We start from the raw sequence: 22,742 nt of genomic DNA, 5'->3' as shown, positions 1-22,742 counted from the left end.
CATAAACATATTAATCTTTCGAACAGCCAAATACAATTAAGTTGTAAGAATATCCGGCGGACATCGAACATTTTTACGAACATCGGACCTCTTCTTGTTGTTGTTTTTAAAATTGGTGGCGGGTGGATGCTTTGTGCAGGCAGTTATCGCGAAAATTAATGCAATCACTTACGTTCTTTTAAAATAGGAGTTATATTCATGAAACTAGCAAAAGCTCTCTTATTTTACGAACAAAATGTTCCACCACCACAGATGTCTGAAGAAAGGTGGGCCATTTTATTTATGTTGGGTTGCTAACTGGCCTAGTAACTTTGCAAGAGTGCCTTCCAGTCAAATTAAAAACGCGTCCCTTCCAGAAATATGGTGAGAAGAACTGAAATAAACGTATTTAATATCTGGAGAAAATGTTTGTTTGTGAAAATACACGAGTTTTAACGTATTTGACTTGTTTTAGTGACGATCTTATGGAAGTCATCAGCACGGAATCTGGGTTTATCTCCGAACGTTATTCACTTCGATTAAGCTCTCAACTATTATCGGGTCTACTAAGGTTATACAAAGTTCAACTCAATCTATTGGCGGGTAAGTGATTTATGACACAATTATTCAAATCTCATCGACGATTGAAACTTTTTGATTAAAATTAGCGCCCCTTATGATTAGCGCCATCTATTGGCATCACTAGAAGTTTTGACTATGTGAGCCCCGGAACCCGAAAACTATTAATAATTATAAAAACGAAATTGTGACAAAAATAAATAAAAGTCTATGCAATTAAGCGACATAAATAATTTATGTGGAAATCATAATGTAATAATAATATTACACCATGCTAATTATTTGTCAGCACTTCATATATTGTGTAGCTTGAAGATTACATTATAAATTTTCATCGCTTGCTGTTATTCTGCGCAGTCAAAAAACCCCAACGATCGACGGGATATTGATGTGGAATCTGAAACAATAATTTTAAAATGTAATGTTAATTAATTAAATCACAATGATGGTCGCCATTTACACTTTTGTAAGAATACATAAGTATAGACATTTTATATGTAATTTACTGAAGCGTTAACTTCTTTATATATTTATGTTTGCGTTGGTAGATTTTGCAAATTTTCAAGGGACTTTCAAGTGTATATCATCATCATCATCAGCCAGGGTCAATCCGCTGTCCAGTCGATGATCCCAGTTACGCACGATGTAAGCTCCTTCCTGACGCAACAATTGATTCTACAAGGTTCATATTGAACTTACGAAGATCTTCTCGTATGTTTTTACGTAGAGTTTTGCACAGCGTGGAGTATTCGAGATCATTTGCAACTTGTTGCTCGCTTTTCGTACTCCTACGCAGCTTCATAAGATCCAACGTTTCCTTTGAAAGTTTGCTTACTCGTTCAACCACAGCAGCAACTGTCTCTTCCGAAGATTCTATAATGATTTTTGTTATTGCCTCGGTGTTTTGTAGGGAGATGGGGTCATTTTCAGCCTGGAAAGCCGCTAGCCTGTTCTCCAGCTCTTGTTGGAATTCGACTCTGCTTCTCAAGCCTCTGCGGACTCTGGGCTTCTGCATCAGTTTAGATCTCTCACGTTTGATGTTAAATCGTACTTTACACCTTACCATTCGGTGGTCGCTGCCAGTATTAAATCTGTTAATGACTGTGCAGTCTAGAAAAATATCCTTCTTGTCGGTGAGGATGTAGTCGATTTTGCTGGTTCGTTTTGCTGGGCTTCGCCATGTCCATTTTCGAGAAGGGTTCTTTTTGAAGAATGAGTCCATGATGTAGAGATTGTGGTTTTCCGCAAACTCCACTAACATGTCTCCTCGGCCATCCCTGGTGCCATGTCCGAAGTGCCCGACCGCTACATCATCCTGGTGTTGAGATCCGATTCGTGCATTAAAGTCCCCCATGATGATAGTGAAGTGACATTTCTGTTCATTTTTCAACGTACTGATTTCTTCATATACCTCATCCACTTCTTCATCAGGTGAGTTTTGAGTGGGCGCATAAACTTGCAAAAGCAGAATCTGGTATCTTTTGCTGAGCTGAAGTGTTAAACTTGCTACTCTATCTGTGTATATGTACAAGTGTATATAAACATAATATAATAAAATTAGACTACCCATTAATTTATTTTATTATCAGCTGTACGAATTGTAAAACCTTTTTATCAGTACGGTTTAAAAATACCGAATATCAATATTATTCTGACACTATAAGATAATATTATACTATATTTTATTTTATTTACATCAATGTCAGTCCACTCGAATAATATTGCACGATTGTTTTTGTTTTGAAAATAACATGTAGAATTGACATGAAATTTGAAAATAATGACATGACATCAGTGACAAATAGTCTCGCAGCTCGAGTGTTGATTGGCTGGGCCATGAGTGAGCTCTGATTGGTCATTGAACTGGCCTTGTACTGTACTGTCATCGGTGTCATCTATTATCATGACTGAGTATTTCTGATGTATTAAGTGGTCACGATCGCTGTATGGAAGATACATCCCATAGCTTCCACTCTTACACTGCAGCATACAATACATTCACATTTTTGATTTTAATCATTGAAAAGAATCTGGGAAAAATGTGATGAAAGAAGAAACGGGAATTCACGCGTGTTGTTACATAATAATATTGTTGTACGACCGACACAAGGTTATGAGCTCTACTAACAAATGTGAAAATTCATTCTTCATTATTGATAACATGTTTTTGAATATCAAGTGAGCCGTAAAGTAACATTATATATTCTATACCCATTCTATACCTTTTATATGCCATAATACACACACACGCAGGCATGCATGCGATGCTTACGCATAACCATGCTAGTACTAATTGGATTACTAATGTATGATTTTTTTTTTCAGCTGACGTATCTGAGTTTGACTCGATGAAAGGGGTGAACGCAATCAAACAAAAAAAGTAATTATTTTCGTAGTCCTAAATAATATATAACTAATAACACAAAAATTTATAGAAATGAAAAGAATAACAATACACACATAGACAGTGATTTTAATATTTTTTTCTTTCATATTCGGCTAAGCTTCAGAATAAACTGAAGGATGTTTTCTTATTTCTCAAAGTGCGGAGCTAATCGCTCAGTTCACCATGACTGCACGTTGATTTGGTCAATGTAATTTGTTGACATTCACAAAACATGATATATGACTTAATGTTGAGATGCAACGCTGTTGTTTGGAAAAATCATTTGTTCTCAGCATGTGAGTCGCTATACTATCAAAAAGTTCAAAAAGTCACTGTGGCCACATACAGTATCCAGAGGGATTTAAATCATAATTAAATGACATTTCAGGTTAAGAAACATCATTCCAATAATTAAAACACTGTCTAATTGAAAAATATACTCTATATTTCTAATATTATTATTAAGTGCCATTGTTTCGTTGAGTTTGACGTTTCGATACTGTGGATTAAGTCTCGTTTGTGTGCTTCGTTGACATTTCTGAGTTGGGACAATAGCGTCGAGTCGAATGTGAATGTGCATTGCACCGTATTGGACTGTAAATAAAAGGAGCCTGATACGTTATTTCTGTTTGACATTTGAAATTATTTAGTAAACGCTTGAATCACGCAGTTATAAACGGTCTTGCTTATCTATCTACACCACAGAACGGATAATATATAGAATAACGATGGGCAATATTCAAAACGCCACATGGTGAAGCAGGCTTTCGAATGTGTGAGTTTCCTACGAAAATTAAGCACGCATTATGCACGTGCAATAGTGTGTGTAATACACCAAAATTAAATGAGCATAAATGCATAAACCGAGAGCAGTTTTAGTATTCGACGTAAAACGTGTTTTTAACACGTGTGTAAGTTTAACCCGGATTCTTCCTTACTCGAGTCGGTTAACTGCTATCGCCTTACCCGTTGTGTATTTCAGTTCCCATTATTTCTGAGTTCCCTGATCTACACTTATCGTGACGGATTGTCTCTTTACAAACTCTGCAAATTGGCAAATAAATTTCACAGTACAAAGTGTGAAATTCTCCTCAAATGAGCTCGCAATGCAGTCACCTGCAGCTAATTAAGAGGTCCTTTTTTTGCTTCAACTTCATACATTTAAGCTTTATTAAGCGTTTTAGAAGGTTTTCAACATCAAACAGAGGGAATAATAAATCAATTCACACTAGCGTAATCTCATGTATGTTTTTTTTAAACACCTACCTAATTATTTAGTGCCTATGGAGTTTTCACCACTGGTAGTTATACCTTTATTGATATTGAAAAGAAACGTACCTAGACTACAACAATGTGTAAAATGTTTCAGGACCACTAAGAAACAACGTCTCGAAGTACCGTCCGTTGAAGCGGAAATACCGTCGTCTGTTGAAGATGACATTCTAACCGACGACCAGATGGTAAGAGTAAAAATTTAATATATTTTTTTAGCATAGGTATTCAATTTGCGTTGTCGAGTAGTGATCAATAAAATATCTAGAAATAAGTAGGCTATAATACATTTCATTGATTAACCCATGTATTTTTTTTAATATCAGAAAAATAAAGATTTCAAAGCCATATTTTTAGTTTGAGCATAAATTAGCCAATTTTGGATGATTTTTTCTCGCAAAATAATATATTATACTGCTCAATAAAAATAAGTTTTTATTATAATACAACATTCATTTAATACTATAAATAATAATACTCATTAATGAATTAGTGACGCTATATTACCAAAACACGTTGTACGTTTCATGTGTGTTATCCTATTTTCAGACGTTTAAGAAATATAATTATTTTGCAAAATTAACAAAAAAAGACAATCTGATGGATTGACCGATATAGTTGGTGAGCTCGTGTATTTTTTTTACAAAATTTCGTTTCTCTCGGAACATTATTTGACTCCCATAATATTTAGTACCTACATATTGTTCAATAAGCCACACAATACATAAGTCACAGGGTTGCCGCATATTTTATAAGTTGCTTTAAATCAAAAATAATATTATTAGATTTTTGTGCACGTTAATCTAAAAGATAATTCATACTAAACTGTATTCTTTGAGGGTGGCTTTGTATTATTCATGGGCAAATCATGAGCGGTACATTTTTTAAGATGACGGCTTTCGGATACATAAAATGGAATCACAGCTGACAAGATTTTATATGAATAATTGTGTATGGCCTGAACCCGTTGATCCTAGACGAACACGGTCGATGGATATAAGAAAGGCTCAATATAATATATCAAATGCTATCAATAGATAAGCAAATAAAATTATAAAAAAAAACAATTTATAATAGTTATTCTATTACATTACATACCGTTAAGCCAATACACTAATTAAGGAATCAATTATTAATATTCTATACATTAATGTTCCAAAATCGACAAACTAAAACTGAAGTAGGGAGTAAGAACATGTTAACGCGCGTGTTTGAACATGTACCTAACCGTGTTTGGTATCACAGAGATTATCAATATAATTTTTTATCGTAAATATTTCACTATAATAATGTCGATATAAATAAATATAAATATATATAATATCGATATAAAAAAATTAATAAGCGTAAAAAATTTTAACACCACTCACTGCACAGTTATGTACTGAAATATGAAATATTCTAAAACATTAGAGCGAGAGGTTTAAAAGAATACTATTTTATGTAATAAAAATACTTTATGCAGTCATCAAATATTTAAAATAAATATAAAGGATAATAAGGCTTCAAAATTATATAAATAGATTATCTACAACATTTAAGGAATGTCCAGGATCATGCTTTGAAAATAGAATAAAAGCTCAATTTTGACCCACGCTGAGCACGTCCGCCCTTAAGGGAGGGCTGAAGAGCTCGGTATTCAAATATAATTTAGTATAAGATGGACCTCGGCGTCGTATGCACGTTAATTTAAATCGATCTTTTGGCAAAAATCACTAATCATCGGAGATTTTATTTAAAAAAAACATTATTATTATTATTGTCGACCTACTACATTATAATTATTGTCGACAATCTTACATTATTATTTGATTAACACCTGCACGTGTCCGCTGATCAGAAAACAGGGCTGTCAAAATAATTGAATAATAAATAATTGAATTTCTTACTAAAAAAATAATTTAAAATTGAAGTTATATGTAAGTAAGTATACAATATATCAATAAAAATTGTTCACAAAAAATGTACTCGTGTTTCCCTAACAATTATGATTTTTTTGTTGCATAAAAACGGGATGGTTATATTGAAAATACACAGTTTGAACATGACACAAACAAAGTGGTAAGGTCACTGACATGGTATTTGTGAAAGAAATAATGCTGAATAATAAAGTCTTATTAAAATATTGAAATTACGTACTTAAATACATACATAACTGATTAATTAAACAATATAATTTGATGAAAATTTTTTATTAATTGAACTGGCATTTACGTGGTAGATATTAATTATAATGGTTTTAAAACAAAATTTTCTGTTAATCCTATGATAATTGAGTTATTTATATTGAAAGCTGTTACGGGCCAAGAACCCATATTCAGAAAGACACTAAGATCACTTTAGTTAGTAATCTCAGTGTCGTTCTGATAACAGGTTTATGGCCCAAAACAGCGGTCAACATAAATAACTCTATTATTGAAGAGAAAAAAATGTTTACAAACATTTTTAACTACATATGTGGAATTTTGAAAATTGAAAGTAGTACCTATTTATACATTACCAACATTTAATTATTTAGCATTAATAAAAATAAGCGTCTAATTATGGTATGTATACATTATTGATTGATTAGAAAGCAATGATCTATAATCCTACATTTTAACTATTTCAAAGATAAAAGTAGGTATGTATCTAGGTAGATTAACATTATCGATGAATTAAAAAACAAATATTGACTAATTAAGAACATAACATGTGCCAACCCTTGAAAAGCCAAGGTAGGCTAGCTGTTTAGCACATGCATGTGTCATTTTTTGTTTCTGACTGAATTTTTTATGCTGCTATTATTATCACTGTCCTGGCGGTTACGTCGTCGCAATTGAAATTGGGATATTAATCCAACAGCCTTAACGTAGCCTATTTTTAAATTTAAATTAAACATTGAGGAATCCACGAGCACTTTTCATTTTATTTTCATCGAAGCAATTTTGCATGATGACATTATAATAAAATTACTCACCAGTAATGATTTATTGTTAGGTGTATGTTTACTATCCTGCCCAATAGCAACCCAAAAAAATGTTTGCCTGCAGGGCTGATACATTTACATTTATAGACTAAAAATAGTAAGGGGTATGTCACTCATTGTCTACTGCTGCCAAGTAGGGGTTCCTCGAGATTCTAGAAAATGTTCCAAGGGTTCTGCCAAACAAAAAAAGTTGTCTTCATCATTTATGTTTGTCGTGTTGAATATTTAACTGATTTTTTTTTCTTATTTTCAGGCGACGTTGTTGATGAGTGACATGGAGACCGCCAGCAACATCACCCTGACGGACTCCCCACCCCCAATGCCTGTCATCATTACTAATGTAAGCTCTTCACAGCACTCTAAACACAATACTAACCATTAAATTTAATGGTACCTAATGAAATAACTGCCTGAACCTAATATTGTGACAGATGCAGAAGATGCGAATTTGCTATGAATAAATCCACAATGCAAATGCAAAGTTGTGGCTAATTTAAACATTAATCTTAGTAGTCGTTCACTATTCCATATATTCTTTTGCCGTAGTATGGATTCGGCGATGAGAACGACCCACCGTTTGCATTTAACGCTACAGTGGAGGAGATGCGAGGCGATCCCCGCTCCATGATGGAGGGCAGCACTTTCAACACCACGTTGCTTAATAGGCCCACCGACCACCTGCTGGAAATCATCACCGACCACCCCATCGATGACATGCTGGAAACCACCACCGAGAGGACTCGCAGTGCAATCGCAGGCGCAGGTATGCCCTCTGTCATGCTCAGTCTCTCGTATCCTAGCGTTCCATTGATCCTTTCCACTTTGCACACTGGATATGAATTATTGTAGGTCAGTAAGTGGACGTTAATTGTAAATATAGGCGATCATAATTGATTTTTGCATTTACGTGAAATGGATGTTAGCCACGTCGAAAAACAACATGCTGGGCTTCGCCATGTCCATTTTCGAGAAGGGTTACATCATCCTGGTGTTGAGATCCGATTCGTGCATTAAAGTCGCCCATGATGATAGTGAAGTGACATTTCCATTTATTTTTCAACGTACTGATTTCTTCATATACCTCATCTACTTCTTCATCAGGTGAGTTTTGAGTGTGCGCATAAACTTGCAAAAGCAGAATCTGGTATCTTTTGCTCAGCTGAAGTGTTAAACTAATTGCTACTCTATCTGTGTATATGTACAAGTGTATATAAACATAATATAATAAAAGTAGACTGCCCATTAATTTATTTTATTATCAGCTGTACGAATTGTAAAACCTTTTTATCAGTACGGTTTAAAAATACCGAATATCAATATTATTCTGACACTATAAGATAATATTATACTATATTTTATTTTATTTACATCAATGTCAGTCCACTCGAATAATATTGCACGATTGTTTTTGTTTTGAAAATAACATGTAGAATTGACATGAAATTTGAAAATAATGACATGACATCAGTGACAAATAGTCTCGCAGCTCGAGTGTTGATTGGCTGGGCCATGAGTGAGCTCTGATTGGTCATTGAACTGGCCTTGTACTGTACTGTCATCGGTGTCATCTATTATCATGACTGAGTATTTCTGATGTATTAAGTGGTCACGATCGCTGTATGGAAGATACATCCCCTAGCTTCCACCCTTACACTGCAGCATACAACACATTCACATTTTTGATTTTAATCGTTGAAAAGAATCTGGGAAAAATGTGATGAAAGAAGAAACGGGAATTCACGCGTGTTGTTACATAATAATATTGTTGTACGACCGACACAAGGTTATGAGCTCTACTAACAAATGTGAAAAGTCATTCTTCATTATTGATAACATGTTTTTGAATATCAAGTGAGCCGTAAAGTAACATTATATATTCTATACCCATTCTATACCTTTTATATGCCATAATACACACACACGCAGGCATGCATGCGATGCTTACGCATAACCATGCTAGTACTAATTGGATTACTAATGTATGATTTTTTTTTTCAGCTGACGTATCTCAGTTTGACTCAGTGACAATTAAGCCAAAAAAGTAATTATTTTCGTAGTCCTTTAATAATATATAACTAATAACACAAAAATTTATAGAAATGAAAAGAATAACAATACACACTTAGACAGTGATTTTAATATTTTTTTCTTTCATATTCGGCTTAACTTCAGAATAAACTGAAGGATGTTTTCTTATTTCTCAAAGTGCGGAGCTAATCGCTCAGTTCACCATGACTGCACGTTGATTTGGTCAATGTAATTTGTTGACATTCACAAAACATGATATATGACTTAATGTTGAGATGCAACGCTGTTGTTTGGAAAAATCATTTGTTCTCAGCATGTAAGTCGCTATACTATCAAAAAGTTCAAAAAGTCACTGTGGCCACATACAGTATCCATAGGGATTTAAATCATAATTAAATGACATTTCAGGTTAAGAAATATCCTTCCAATAATTAAAACACTGTCTAATTGAAAAATATACTCTATATTTCTAATATTATTATTAAGTGCCATTGTTTCGTTGAGTTTGACGTTTCGATACTGTGGATTAAGTCTCGTTTGTGTGCTTCGTTGACATTTCTGAGTTGGGACAATAGCGTCGAGTCGAATGTGAATGTGCATTGCACCGTATTGGACTGTAAATAAAAGGAGCCTGATACGTTATTTCTGTTTGACATTTGAAATTATTTAGTAAACGCTTGAATAACGCAGTTATAAACGGTCTTGCTTATCTATCTACACCACAGAACGGATAATAAATAGAATACCGATGGGCAATATTCAATACGCCGCATGGTGAAGCAGGCTTTCGAATGTGTGAGTATCCTACGAAAATTAAGCACACATTATGCACGTGCAATAGTGTGTGTAATACACCAACATTAAATGAGCGTAAATGCATAAACCGAGAGCAGTTTTTAGTATTCGACGTAAAACGTGTTCTTAACACGTGTGTAAGTTTAACCCGGATTCTTCCTTACTCGAGTCGGTTAACTGCTATCGCCTTACCCGTTGTGTATTTCAGTTCCCATTATTTCTGAGTTCCCTGATCTACACTTATCGTGACGGATTGTCTCTTTACAAGCTCTGCAAATTGGCAAATAAATTTCACAGTACAAGTGTGAAATTCTCTTCAAATGAGCTCGCAATGCAGTCACCTGCAGCTAATTAAGTGGTCCTTTTTTTGCTTCAACTTCATACATTTAAGCTTTATTAAGCGTTTTAGAAGGTTTTCAACATCAAACAGAGGGAATAATAAATCAATTCACACTAGCGTAATCTCATGTATGTTTTTTTTAAACACCTACCTAATTATTTAGTGCCTATGGAGTTTTCACCACTGGTAGTTATACCTTTATTGATATTGAAAAGAAACGTACCTAGACTACAACAATGTGTAAAATGTTTCAGGACCACTAAGAAACAACGTCTCGAAGTACCGTCCGTTGAAGCAGACGAACAGATGGTAAGACTAAAAATTTAATATATTTTTTTAGCATAGGTATTCAATTTGCGTTGTCGAATAGTGATCAATAAAATATCTAGATATAAGTAGGTTGATACCTACTTCAGGTCTCACAGTGGATTGTTCTTCATTTTAACTTTTGATATAATTTTGATGAAGAACACAAGACGGAAAGTATAGAGATATTCAAACAGAAGTTATCAACACACACACCCGGTAAACATCAAATCGCCGGCGATTCTATCAGCTCGATGGATGGCAGAGAGTCTCCTGCAGATTTGGATTTCTCTGCAGTTAGATATGCAACCTAGCTAGATTTAATCCCAACTTATGCATGCTATACACACAGTGGGTATGTTTGCAGCGTACGCAGTTGGGTTAGGTTTCTGGTAAACAAGTTGAATGAATCAACTTCAAAGTTAAATTCATGATTCTATAAATGAGACCTTGTTTTTATTAATGATTCATTATCCAATTTTACTCATTATTTAGTCTTTACAATGGTAATAAATAATAATTCGAAATGGTTTTAGTAAGACATTTTTTTTATTATATACATTGCTTGAAGAAACATTCATTTTAATGCGGATCCAACCGTACTACCTACATGGATTGTAAAGTTCATAGCAGATAAATGGTGCAGAAGCCTAAGTAAATTTTCGATTTCAGACAGGATGTTGGCGGTTACAATAGCCTTAGGTTAGTTTTGCTGTGAAGCCAATTTGATAATAGAGTAAAATAAGGTTTAGGGCCATTGGACCCGTTCTTTCCTGTCTTCTCGGAAATGTGGAAATACCAAGCATGGTTAAAACGAATTGATAGACAATTATTAACTCTTTATTTATTTGAAATCTGATAAGTAGTATTCTAATGCAACTATTAGTGTCGTTTAAATTTTACGAATCGCGTTTACTTTCAAAAATAAATGACAAATAGTCGGTCCTGTTTTTGAAATTGGCCAAAATGACTCTCACGCCACAATGGCTGTAGAACTTAATAATAGTTTTGGAGGTATAGATTGTATGGTAGAATAACATTTCATTGATTAACCCACGTATTTTTTTTAATATCAGAAAAATAAAGATTTTAAAGCCATATTTTTAGTTTGATTAGCCAATTTTGGATGATTTTTTCTCGCAAAATAATATATTATACTGCTCAATAAAAATAAGTTTTTATTATAATACAACATTCATTTAATACTATAAATAATAATACTCATTAATGAATTAGTGACGCTATATTACCAAAACACGTAGTACGTTTCATGTATGTTATCCTATTTTCAGACGTTTGAGAAATATAATTATTTTGCATAATTAACAAAAAAGACAATCTGATGGATTGACCGATATAGTTGGTGAGCTCGTGTATTTTTTTACAAAATTTCGTTTCTCTCGGAACATTATTTGACTCGCATAATATTATTTAGTAACTAGATATTGTTCAACAAGCCACACAATACATAAGTCACAGGGTTGCCGCATATTTTATAAGTTGCTTTAAATCAAAAATAATATTATTTGATTTTTGTGCACGTTAATCTAAAAGATAATTCATACTGAACTGTATTCTTTGAGGGTGGCTTTGTATTATTCATGGGCAAATCATGAGCGGTACATTTTTAAAGATGACGGCTTTCGGATACATAAAATGGAATCACAGCTGACAAGATTTTATATGAATAATTGTGTATGGCCTGAACCCGTTGATCCTAGACGAACACGGTGGATGGATATAAGAAATGCTCAATATAATATATCAGATGCTATCAATAGAAAAGCAAATAGAATTATAAAAAAAAACAATTTATAATAGTTATTCCAATACATTACATACCGTTAGGCCAATACACTAATTAAGGAATCAATTATTAATATTCTATACATTAATGTTCCAAAATCGACAAACTAAAACTGAAGTAGGGAGTAAGAACATGTTAACGCGCGTGTTTGAACATGTACGTAACCGTGTTTGGTATCACAGAGATTATCAATATAATTTTGTATCGTAAATATTTCACTATAATAATGTCGATATAAATTATACTGATGGTTTTATAAATGCGTTTAAAAATTAATAAACGTAAAAAATTTTAACACCACTCACTGCACAGTTATGTACTGAAATATGAAATATTCTAAAACATTAGAGCGAGAGGTTTATAAGAATACTATTTTATGTAATAAAAATACTTTATGCAGTCATCAAATGTTTAAAATAAATATAAAGGATAATAAGGCTTCAAAATTATATAAATAGATTGTCTACAACATTTAAGGAATGTCCAGGATCATGCTTTGAAAATAGAATAAAAGCTCCATTTTGACCCACGCTGAGCACGTCCGCCCTTAAGCAAAAATCAATAAGTAATTGAATTTATTACTAAAAAATAATTTAAAATTGAAGTTATTTGTAAGTAAGTATATAATATATCAATAAAAATTGTTCACAAAAAATGTACTCGTGTTTCCCTAACAATTATGATTTTTTTGTTGCATAAAAACGGGATGGTTATATTGAAAATACACAGTTTGAACATGACACAAACAAAGTGGTAAGGTCACTGACATGGTATTTGTGAAAGAAATAATGCTGAATAATAAAGTCTTATTAAAATATTGAAATTACGTACTTAAATACATACATAACTGATTAATTAAACAATATAATTTGATGAAAATTTTTTATTAATTGAACTGGCATTTACGTGGTAGATATTAATTATAATGGTTTTAAAACAAAATTTTCTGTTAATCCTATGATAATTGAGTTATTTATATTGAAAGCTGTTACGGGCCAAGAACCCATATTCAGAAAGACACTAAGATCACTTTAGTTAGTAATCTCAGTGTCGTTCTGATAACAGGTTTATGGCCCAAAACAGCGGTCAACATAAATAACTCTATTATTGAAGAGAAAAAAATGTTTACAAACATTTTTAACTACATATGTGGAATTTTGCAAATTGAAAGTAGTACCTATTTAAACATTACCAACATTTAATTATTTACCATTAAAAAATATAAGCGTCTAATTAAGGTATATATATATACATTATTGATTGATTAGAAAGCAATGATCTATAATCCTACATTTTAAGTATTTCAAAGATAAAAGTAGGTATGTATCTAGGTAGATTAACATTATCGATGAATTAAAAAACAAATATTGATTAATTAAGAACATAACATGTGCCAACCCTTGAAAAGCCAAGGTAGGTTAGCTGTTTAGCACATGCATGTGTCATTTTTTGTTTCTGACTGAATTTTTTATGCTGCTATTATTATCACTGTCGTGGCAGTTACGTCGTCGTAATTGAAATTGGGATATGAATCCAACAGCCTTTACGTAGCCTTTTTTTAAATTTAAAGTTAAGATTGAGGAATCCACGAGCACTTTCCATTTTATTTTTGTCAAAGCAATTTTGCATGATGACGTTATAATAAAATTACTCACCAGTAATGATTTATTGTTAGGTGTATGTTTACTATCCGGCCCAATAGCATCCCAAAAAAATGTTTGCCTGCAGCGCTGATACATTTACATTTATAGACTAAAAATAGTAAGGGGTATGTCACTCATTGTCTACTGCTGCCAAGTAGGGGTTCCTCGAGATTCTAGAAAATGTTCCAAGGGTTCTGCCAAACAAAAAAAGTTGTCTTCATCATTTATGTTTGTCGTGTTGAATATTTAACTGATTTTTTTTTCTTATTTTCAGGCGACGTTGTTGATGAGTGACATGGAGACCGCCAGCAACATCACCCTGACGGACTCCCCACCCCCAATGCCTGTCATCATTACTGATGTAAGCTCTTCACAGCACTCTAAACACAATACTAACCATTAAATTTAATGGTACCTAATGAAATAACTGCCTGAACCTAATATTGTGACAGATGCAGAAGATGCGAATTTGCTATGAATAAATCCACAATGCAAATGCAAAGTTGTGGCTAATTTAAACATTAATCTTAGAAGTCGTTCACTATTCCATATATTCTTTTGCCGTAGTATGGATTCGGCGATGAGAACGACCCACCGTTTGCATTGAACGCTACAGTGGAGGAGATGCGAGACGATCCCCGCTCCCTGATGGAGGGCAGCACTTTCAACATCACGTTGCTTGATAGCCCCACCAACCACCTCATCGATGACATGCTTAATAGGCCCACCGACCACCTCATCGATGACATGCTGGAAATCATCACCGACCACCCCATCGATGACATGCTGGAAACCACCACCGAGAGGACTCGCAGTGCAATCGCAGGCGCAGGTATGCCCTCTGTCATGCTCAGTCTCTCGTATCCTAGCGTTCCATTGATCCTTTCCACTTTGCACACTGGATATGAATTATTGTAGGTCAGTAAGTGGACGTTAATTGTAAATATAGGCGATCATAATTGATTTTTGCATTTACGTGAAATGGATGTTAGCCACGTCGAAAAACAACATGCTGGGCTTCGCCATGTCCATTTTCGAGAAGGGTTCTTTTTGAAGAATGAGTTCATGATGTAGAGATTGTGGTTTTCCGCAAACTCCACTAACATGTCTCCTCGGCCATCCCTGATGCCATGTCCGAAGTGCCCGACCGCTACATCATCCTGGTGTTGAGATCCGATTCGTGCATTAAAGTCCCCCATGATGATAGTGAAGTGACATTTCCATTTATTTTTCAACGTACTGATTTCTTCATATACCTCATCCACTTCTTCATCAGGTGAGTTTTGAGTGTGCGCATAAACTTGCAAAAGCAGAATCTGGTATCTTTTGCTGAGCTGAAGTGTTAAACTAATTGCTACTCTATCTGTGTATATGTACAAGTGTATATAAACATAATATAATAAAAGTAGACTGCCCATTAATTTATTTTATTATCAGCTGTACGAATTGTAAAACCTTTTTATCAGTACGGTTTAAAAATACCGAATATCAATATTATTCTGACACTATAAGATAATATTATACTATATTTTATTTTATTTACATCAATGTCAGTCCACTCGAATAATATTGCACGATTGTTTTTGTTTTGAAAATAACATGTAGAATTGACATGAAATTTGAAAATAATGACATGACATCAGTGACAAATAGTCTCGCAGCTCGAGTGTTGATTGGCTGGGCCATGAGTGAGCTCTGATTGGTCATTGAACTGGCCTTGTACTGTACTGTCATCGGTGTCATCTATTATCATGACTGAGTATTTCTGATGTATTAAGTGGTCACGATCGCTGTATGGAAGATACATCCCCTAGCTTCCACTCTTACACTGCAGCATACAACACATTCACATTTTTGATTTTAATCGTTGAAAAGAATCTGGGAAAAATGTGATGAAAGAAGAAACGGGAATTCACGCGTGTTGTTACATAATAATATTGTTGTACGACCGACACAAGGTTATGAGCTCTACTAACAAATGTGAAAAGTCATTCTTCATTATTGATAACATGTTTTTGAATATCAAGTGAGCCGTAAAGTAACATTATATATTCTATACCCATTCTATACCTTTTATATGCCATAATACACACACACGCAGGCATGCATGCGATGCTTACGCATAACCATGCTAGTACTAATTGGATTACTAATGTATGATTTTTTTTTTCAGCTGACGTATCTCAGTTTGACTCAGTGACAATTAAGCCAAAAAAGTAATTATTTTCGTAGTCCTTTAATAATATATAACTAATAACACAAAAATTTATAGAAATGAAAAGAATAACAATACACACTTAGACAGTGATTTTAATATTTTTTTCTTTCATATTCGGCTTAACTTCAGAATAAACTGAAGGATGTTTTCTTATTTCTCAAAGTGCGGAGCTAATCGCTCAGTTCACCATGACTGCACGTTGATTTGGTCAATGTAATTTGTTGACATTCATAAAACATGATATATGACTTAATGTTGAGATGCAACGCTGTTGTTTGGAAAAATCATTTGTTCTCAGCATGTAAGTCGCTATACTATCAAAAAGTTCAAAAAGTCACTGTGGCCACATACAGTATCCATAGGGATTTAAATCATAATTAAATGACATTTCAGGTTAAGAAATATCCTTCCAATAATTAAAACACTGTCTAATTGAAAAATATACTCTATATTTCTAATATTATTATTAAGTGCCATTGTTTCGTTGAGTTTGACGTTTCGATACTGTGGATTAAGTCTCGTTTGTGTGCTTCGTTGACATTTCTGAGTTGGGACAATAGCGTCGAGTCGAATGTGAATGTGCATTGCACCGTATTGGACTGTAAATAAAAGGAGCCTGATACGTTATTTCTGTTTGACATTTGAAATTATTTAGTAAACGCTTGAATAACGCAGTTATAAACGGTCTTGCTTATCTATCTACACCACAGAACGGATAATAAATAGAATACCGATGGGCAATATTCAATACGCCGCATAGTGAAGCAGGCTTTCGAATGTGTGAGTATCCTACGAAAATTAAGCACACATTATGCACGTGCAATAGTGTGTGTAATACACCAACATTAAATGAGCGTAAATGCATAAACCGAGAGCAGTTTTTAGTATTCGACGTAAAACGTGTTCTTAACACGTGTGTAAGTTTAACCCGGATTCTTCCTTACTCGAGTCGGTTAACTGCTATCGCCTTACCCGTTGTGTATTTCAGTTCCCATCATTTCTGAGTTCCCTGATCTACACTTATCGTGACGGATTGTCTCTTTACAAGCTCTGCAAATTGGCAAATAAATTTCACAGTACAAGTGTGAAATTCTCTTCAAATGAGCTCGCAATGCAGTCACCTGCAGCTAATTAAGTGGTCCTTTTTTTGCTTCAACTTCATACATTTAAGCTTTATTAAGCGTTTTAGAAGGTTTTCAACATCAAACAGAGGGAATAATAAATCAATTCACACTAGCGTAATCTCATGTATGTTTTTTTTAAACACCTACCTAATTATTTAGTGCCTATGGAGTTTTCACCACTGGTAGTTATACCTTTATTGATATTGAAAAGAAACGTACCTAGACTACAACAATGTGTAAAATGTTTCAGGACCACTAAGAAACAACGTCTCGAAGTACCGTCCGTTGAAGCAGACGAACAGATGGTAAGACTAAAAATTTAATATATTTTTTTAGCATAGGTATTCAATTTGCGTTGTCGAGTAGTGATCAATAAAATATCTAGATATAAGTAGGTTGATACCTACTTCAGGTCTCACAGTGGATTGTTCTTCATTTTAACTTTTGATATAATTTTGATGAAGAACACAAGACGGAAAGTATAGAGATATTCAAACAGAAGTTATCAACACACACACCCGGTAAACATCAAATCGCCGGCGATTCTATCAGCTCGATGGATGGCAGAGAGTCTCCTGCAGATTTGGATTTCTCTGCAGTTAGATATGCAACCTAGCTAGATTTAATCCCAACTTATGCATGCTATACACACAGTGGGTATGTTTGCAGCGTACGCAGTTGGGTTAGGTTTCTGGTAAACAAGTTGAATGAATCAACTTCAAAGTTAAATTCATGATTCTATAAATGAGACCTTGTTTTTATTAATGATTCATTATCCAATTTTACTCATTATTTAGTCTTTACAATGGTAATAAATAATAATTCGAAATGGTTTTAGTAAGACATTTTTTTTATTATATACATTGCTTGAAGAAACATTCATTTTAATGCGGATCCAACCGTACTACCTACATGGATTGTAAAGTTCATAGCAGATAAATGGTGCAGAAGCCTAAGTAAATTTTCGATTTCAGACAGGATGTTGGCGGTTACAATAGCCTTAGGTTAGTTTTGCTGTGAAGCCAATTTGATAATAGAGTAAAATAAGGTTTAGGGCCATTGGACCCGTTCTTTCCTGTCTTCTCGGAAATGTGGAAATACCAAGCATGGTTAAAACGAATTGATAGACAATTATTAACTCTTTATTTATTTGAAATCTGATAAGTAGTATTCTAATGCAACTATTAGTGTCGTTTAAATTTTACGAATCGCGTTTACTTTCAAAAATAAATGACAAATAGTCGGTCCTGTTTTTGAAATTGGCCAAAATGACTCTCACGCCACAATGGCTGTAGAACTTAATAATAGTTTTGGAGGTATAGATTGTATGGTAGAATAACATTTCATTGATTAACCCACGTATTTTTTTTAATATCAGAAAAATAAAGATTTTAAAGCCATATTTTTAGTTTGATTAGCCAATTTTGGATGATTTTTTCTCGCAAAATAATATATTATACTGCTCAATAAAAATAAGTTTTTATTATAATACAACATTCATTTAATACTATAAATAATAATACTCATTAATGAATTAGTGACGCTATATTACCAAAACACGTAGTACGTTTCATGTATGTTATCCTATTTTCAGACGTTTGAGAAATATAATTATTTTGCATAATTAACAAAAAAGACAATCTGATGGATTGACCGATATAGTTGGTGAGCTCGTGTATTTTTTTACAAAATTTCGTTTCTCTCGGAACATTATTTGACTCGCATAATATTATTTAGTAACTAGATATTGTTCAACAAGCCACACAATACATAAGTCACAGGGTTGCCGCATATTTTATAAGTTGCTTTAAATCAAAAATAATATTATTTGATTTTTGTGCACGTTAATCTAAAAGATAATTCATACTGAACTGTATTCTTTGAGGGTGGCTTTGTATTATTCATGGGCAAATCATGAGCGGTACATTTTTAAAGATGACGGCTTTCGGATACATAAAATGGAATCACAGCTGACAAGATTTTATATGAATAATTGTGTATGGCCTGAACCCGTTGATCCTAGACGAACACGGTGGATGGATATAAGAAATGCTCAATATAATATATCAGATGCTATCAATAGAAAAGCAAATAGAATTATAAAAAAAAACAATTTATAATAGTTATTCCAATACATTACATACCGTTAGGCCAATACACTAATTAAGGAATCAATTATTAATATTCTATACATTAATGTTCCAAAATCGACAAACTAAAACTGAAGTAGGGAGTAAGAACATGTTAACGCGCGTGTTTGAACATGTACGTAACCGTGTTTGGTATCACAGAGATTATCAATATAATTTTGTATCGTAAATATTTCACTATAATAATGTCGATATAAATTATACTGATGGTTTTATAAATGCGTTTAAAAATTAATAAACGTAAAAAATTTTAACACCACTCACTGCACAGTTATGTACTGAAATATGAAATATTCTAAAACATTAGAGCGAGAGGTTTATAAGAATACTATTTTATGTAATAAAAATACTTTATGCAGTCATCAAATGTTTAAAATAAATATAAAGGATAATAAGGCTTCAAAATTATATAAATAGATTGTCTACAACATTTAAGGAATGTCCAGGATCATGCTTTGAAAATAGAATAAAAGCTCCATTTTGACCCACGCTGAGCACGTCCGCCCTTAAGCAAAAATCAATAAGTAATTGAATTTCTTACTAAAAAATAATTTAAAATTGAAGTTATTTGTAAGTAAGTATATAATATATCAATAAAAATTGTTCACAAAAAATGTACTCGTGTTTCCCTAACAATTATGATTTTTTTGTTGCATAAAAACGGGATGGTTATATTGAAAATACACAGTTTGAACATGACACAAACAAAGTGGTAAGGTCACTGACATGGTATTTGTGAAAGAAATAATGCTGAATAATAAAGTCTTATTAAAATATTGAAATTACGTACTTAAATACATACATAACTGATTAATTAAACAATATTATTTGATGAAAATTTTTTATTAATTGAACTGGCATTTACGTGGTAGATTTTAATTATAATGGTTTTAAAACAAAATTTTCTGTTAATCCTATGATAATTGAGTTATTTATATTGAAAGCTGTTACGGGCCAAGAACCCATATTCAGAAAGACACTAAGATCACTTTAGTTAGTAATCTCAGTGTCGTTCTGATAACAGGTTTATGGCCCAAAACAGCGGTCAACATAAATAACTCTATTATTGAAGAGAAAAAAATGTTTACAAACATTTTTAACTACATATGTGGAATTTTGCAAATTGAAAGTAGTACCTATTTAAACATTACCAACATTTAATTATTTACCATTAAAAAATATAAGCGTCTAATTAAGGTATATATACATTACTGATTGATTAGAAAGCAATGATCTATAATCCTACATTTTAACTATTTCAAAGATAAAAGTAGGTATGTATCTAGGTAGATTAACATTATCGATGAATTAAAAAACAAATATTGATTAATTAAGAACATAACATGTGCCAACCCTTGAAAAGCCAAGGTAGGTTAGCTGTTTAGCACATGCATGTGTCATTTTTTGTTTCTGACTGAATTTTTTATGCTGCTATTATTATCACTGTCCTGGCGGTTACGTCGTCGTAATTGAAATTGGGATATGAATCCAACAGCCTTTACGTAGCCTTTTTTTAAATTTAAAGTTAACATTGAGGAATCCACGAGCACTTTTCATTTTATTTTCGTCGAAGCAATTTTGCATGATGACATTATAATAAAATTACTCACCAGTAATGATTTATTGTTAGGTGTATGTTTACTATCCTGCCCAATAGCATCCCAAAAAAATGTTTGCCTGCAGGGCTGATACATTTACATTTATAGACTAAAAATAGTAAGGGGTATGTCACTCATTGTCTACTGCTGCCAAGTAGGGGTTCCTCGAGATTCTAGAAAATGTTCCAAGGGTTCTGCCAAACAAAAAAAGTTGTCTTCATCATTTATGTTTGTCGTGTTGAATATTTAACTGATTTTTTTTTCTTATTTTCAGGCGACGTTGTTGATGAGTGACATGGAGACCGCCAGCAACATCACCCTGACGGACTCCCCACCCCCAATGCCTGTCATCATTACCCTGACGGACTCCCCACCCCCAATGCCTGTCATCATCACCCTGACGGACTCCCCACCCCCAATGCCTGTCATCATCACCCTGACGGACTCCCCACCCCCAATGCCTGAAATCATTACTGATGTAAGCTCTTCACAGCACTCTAAACACAATACTAACCATTAAATTTAATGGTACGAGGGTGGGTCAATAATTCCTTAGAAAAAAGCATTAAAACAGTTTTTATTTTTGTATTTTTTTTTATTTCTCAACATAATCTTCTTGGAGCTCAATACACTTGGTAAGACGTTTCTCAATTTTTTTTAAACCGTCAGAAAAATTTGTTTTCGGAAGGTCCTCAAAATAAGCATTTGTCCGATCGATGACTTCTTCATTTGAAAAAAAACGTTGTCCACTTAGCCATTTTTTTAAGTTTGGGAAAAGGAAAAAGTCACTGGGGGGGCTAAATCTGGCGAATACGGTGGGTGGTCGACCAATTCGAACTTCAATTCTTCAATTTTAGCTATTGATCGTAAACATGTGTGAACACGGGCATTGTCCTGATGAAAGAGGATTTTTTTCCTGTTTAAATGAGGCCGTTTTTCTTCAATTTTGTTTTTTAGCTGGTCCAATAAAGATGCATAATAATCCCCTGTTATTGTTTTTCCTTTTTCCAAATAGTCAACGAAAATAATTTCACGTGCATCCCAAAATACAGTAGCCATAACCTTACCAGCTGATTTTACGGTTTTCGCCTTCTTTGGTCATGGTTTGCCTTCGCAATCCACTGCTTTGACTGTTCTTTCGTCTCGGGAGTATAGTGGTGTATCCATGTTTCATCTACAGTCACAAAGCGACGAAAAAATTCATCCGGATTGCGTTGCATGAGCGACAACAGGGCTTTAGAGGCCACCACCCTATTGCGTTTATTGTCGACTGTGAGCAAACGCGGCACCCATCTTGCAGAAATATTTTTCATGCCCAATTTGTCATGTAAAATAGAAATGACGCTACCTTTTGAGATCCCTGTAACCTCAATTATCTCACTCAACTTTAATCTTCGGTCACTTAACACCATATCGTGGATTTTATTGATCATTTCTGGTGTAGTCACCTCTACAGGACGTCCTGAGCGTGGTTCATCCTTTGTTGATGTACGACCACGTTTAAATTCATTTAACCAGTTATAAATAGTTGCAAGTGAAGGAGCAGATA

At 33.6% G+C, this 22,742-nt stretch overlaps 1 protein-coding gene across 1 annotated transcript in view; it reads left to right on the top strand.

Moving 5' to 3' along the window:
* The first annotated feature begins 252 nt into the window (after positions 1-252).
* LOC147079851 (uncharacterized) overlaps positions 253-22,742 on the top strand; it is a 33,122-nt gene continuing 10,632 nt past the window's right edge. The window contains exons 1-13 of the mRNA XM_085945688.1: positions 253-266; positions 455-582; positions 2,884-2,938; positions 4,314-4,404; positions 7,438-7,524; positions 7,731-7,947; positions 9,183-9,225; positions 10,602-10,656; positions 14,378-14,464; positions 14,671-14,935; positions 16,277-16,319; positions 17,696-17,750; positions 21,468-21,671. Of these exons, the coding sequence (XP_085801814.1) occupies positions 253-266; positions 455-582; positions 2,884-2,938; positions 4,314-4,404; positions 7,438-7,524; positions 7,731-7,947; positions 9,183-9,225; positions 10,602-10,656; positions 14,378-14,464; positions 14,671-14,935; positions 16,277-16,319; positions 17,696-17,750; positions 21,468-21,671 (1,344 nt within the window). The remainder of the gene's footprint in view (positions 267-454; positions 583-2,883; positions 2,939-4,313; positions 4,405-7,437; positions 7,525-7,730; positions 7,948-9,182; positions 9,226-10,601; positions 10,657-14,377; positions 14,465-14,670; positions 14,936-16,276; positions 16,320-17,695; positions 17,751-21,467; positions 21,672-22,742) is intronic.

The sequence above is a fragment of the Rhyacophila brunnea genome, unplaced genomic scaffold (assembly GCF_057557595.1).
Source record: "Rhyacophila brunnea isolate RB1 unplaced genomic scaffold, BYU_Rbru_1.0 scaffold_1, whole genome shotgun sequence".
Classification (NCBI taxonomy): Eukaryota; Metazoa; Arthropoda; class Insecta; order Trichoptera; family Rhyacophilidae; genus Rhyacophila; species Rhyacophila brunnea.
Note: the sequence above shows the minus strand (reverse complement) of the source record. Positions and strands in the feature narration are given on the sequence as shown.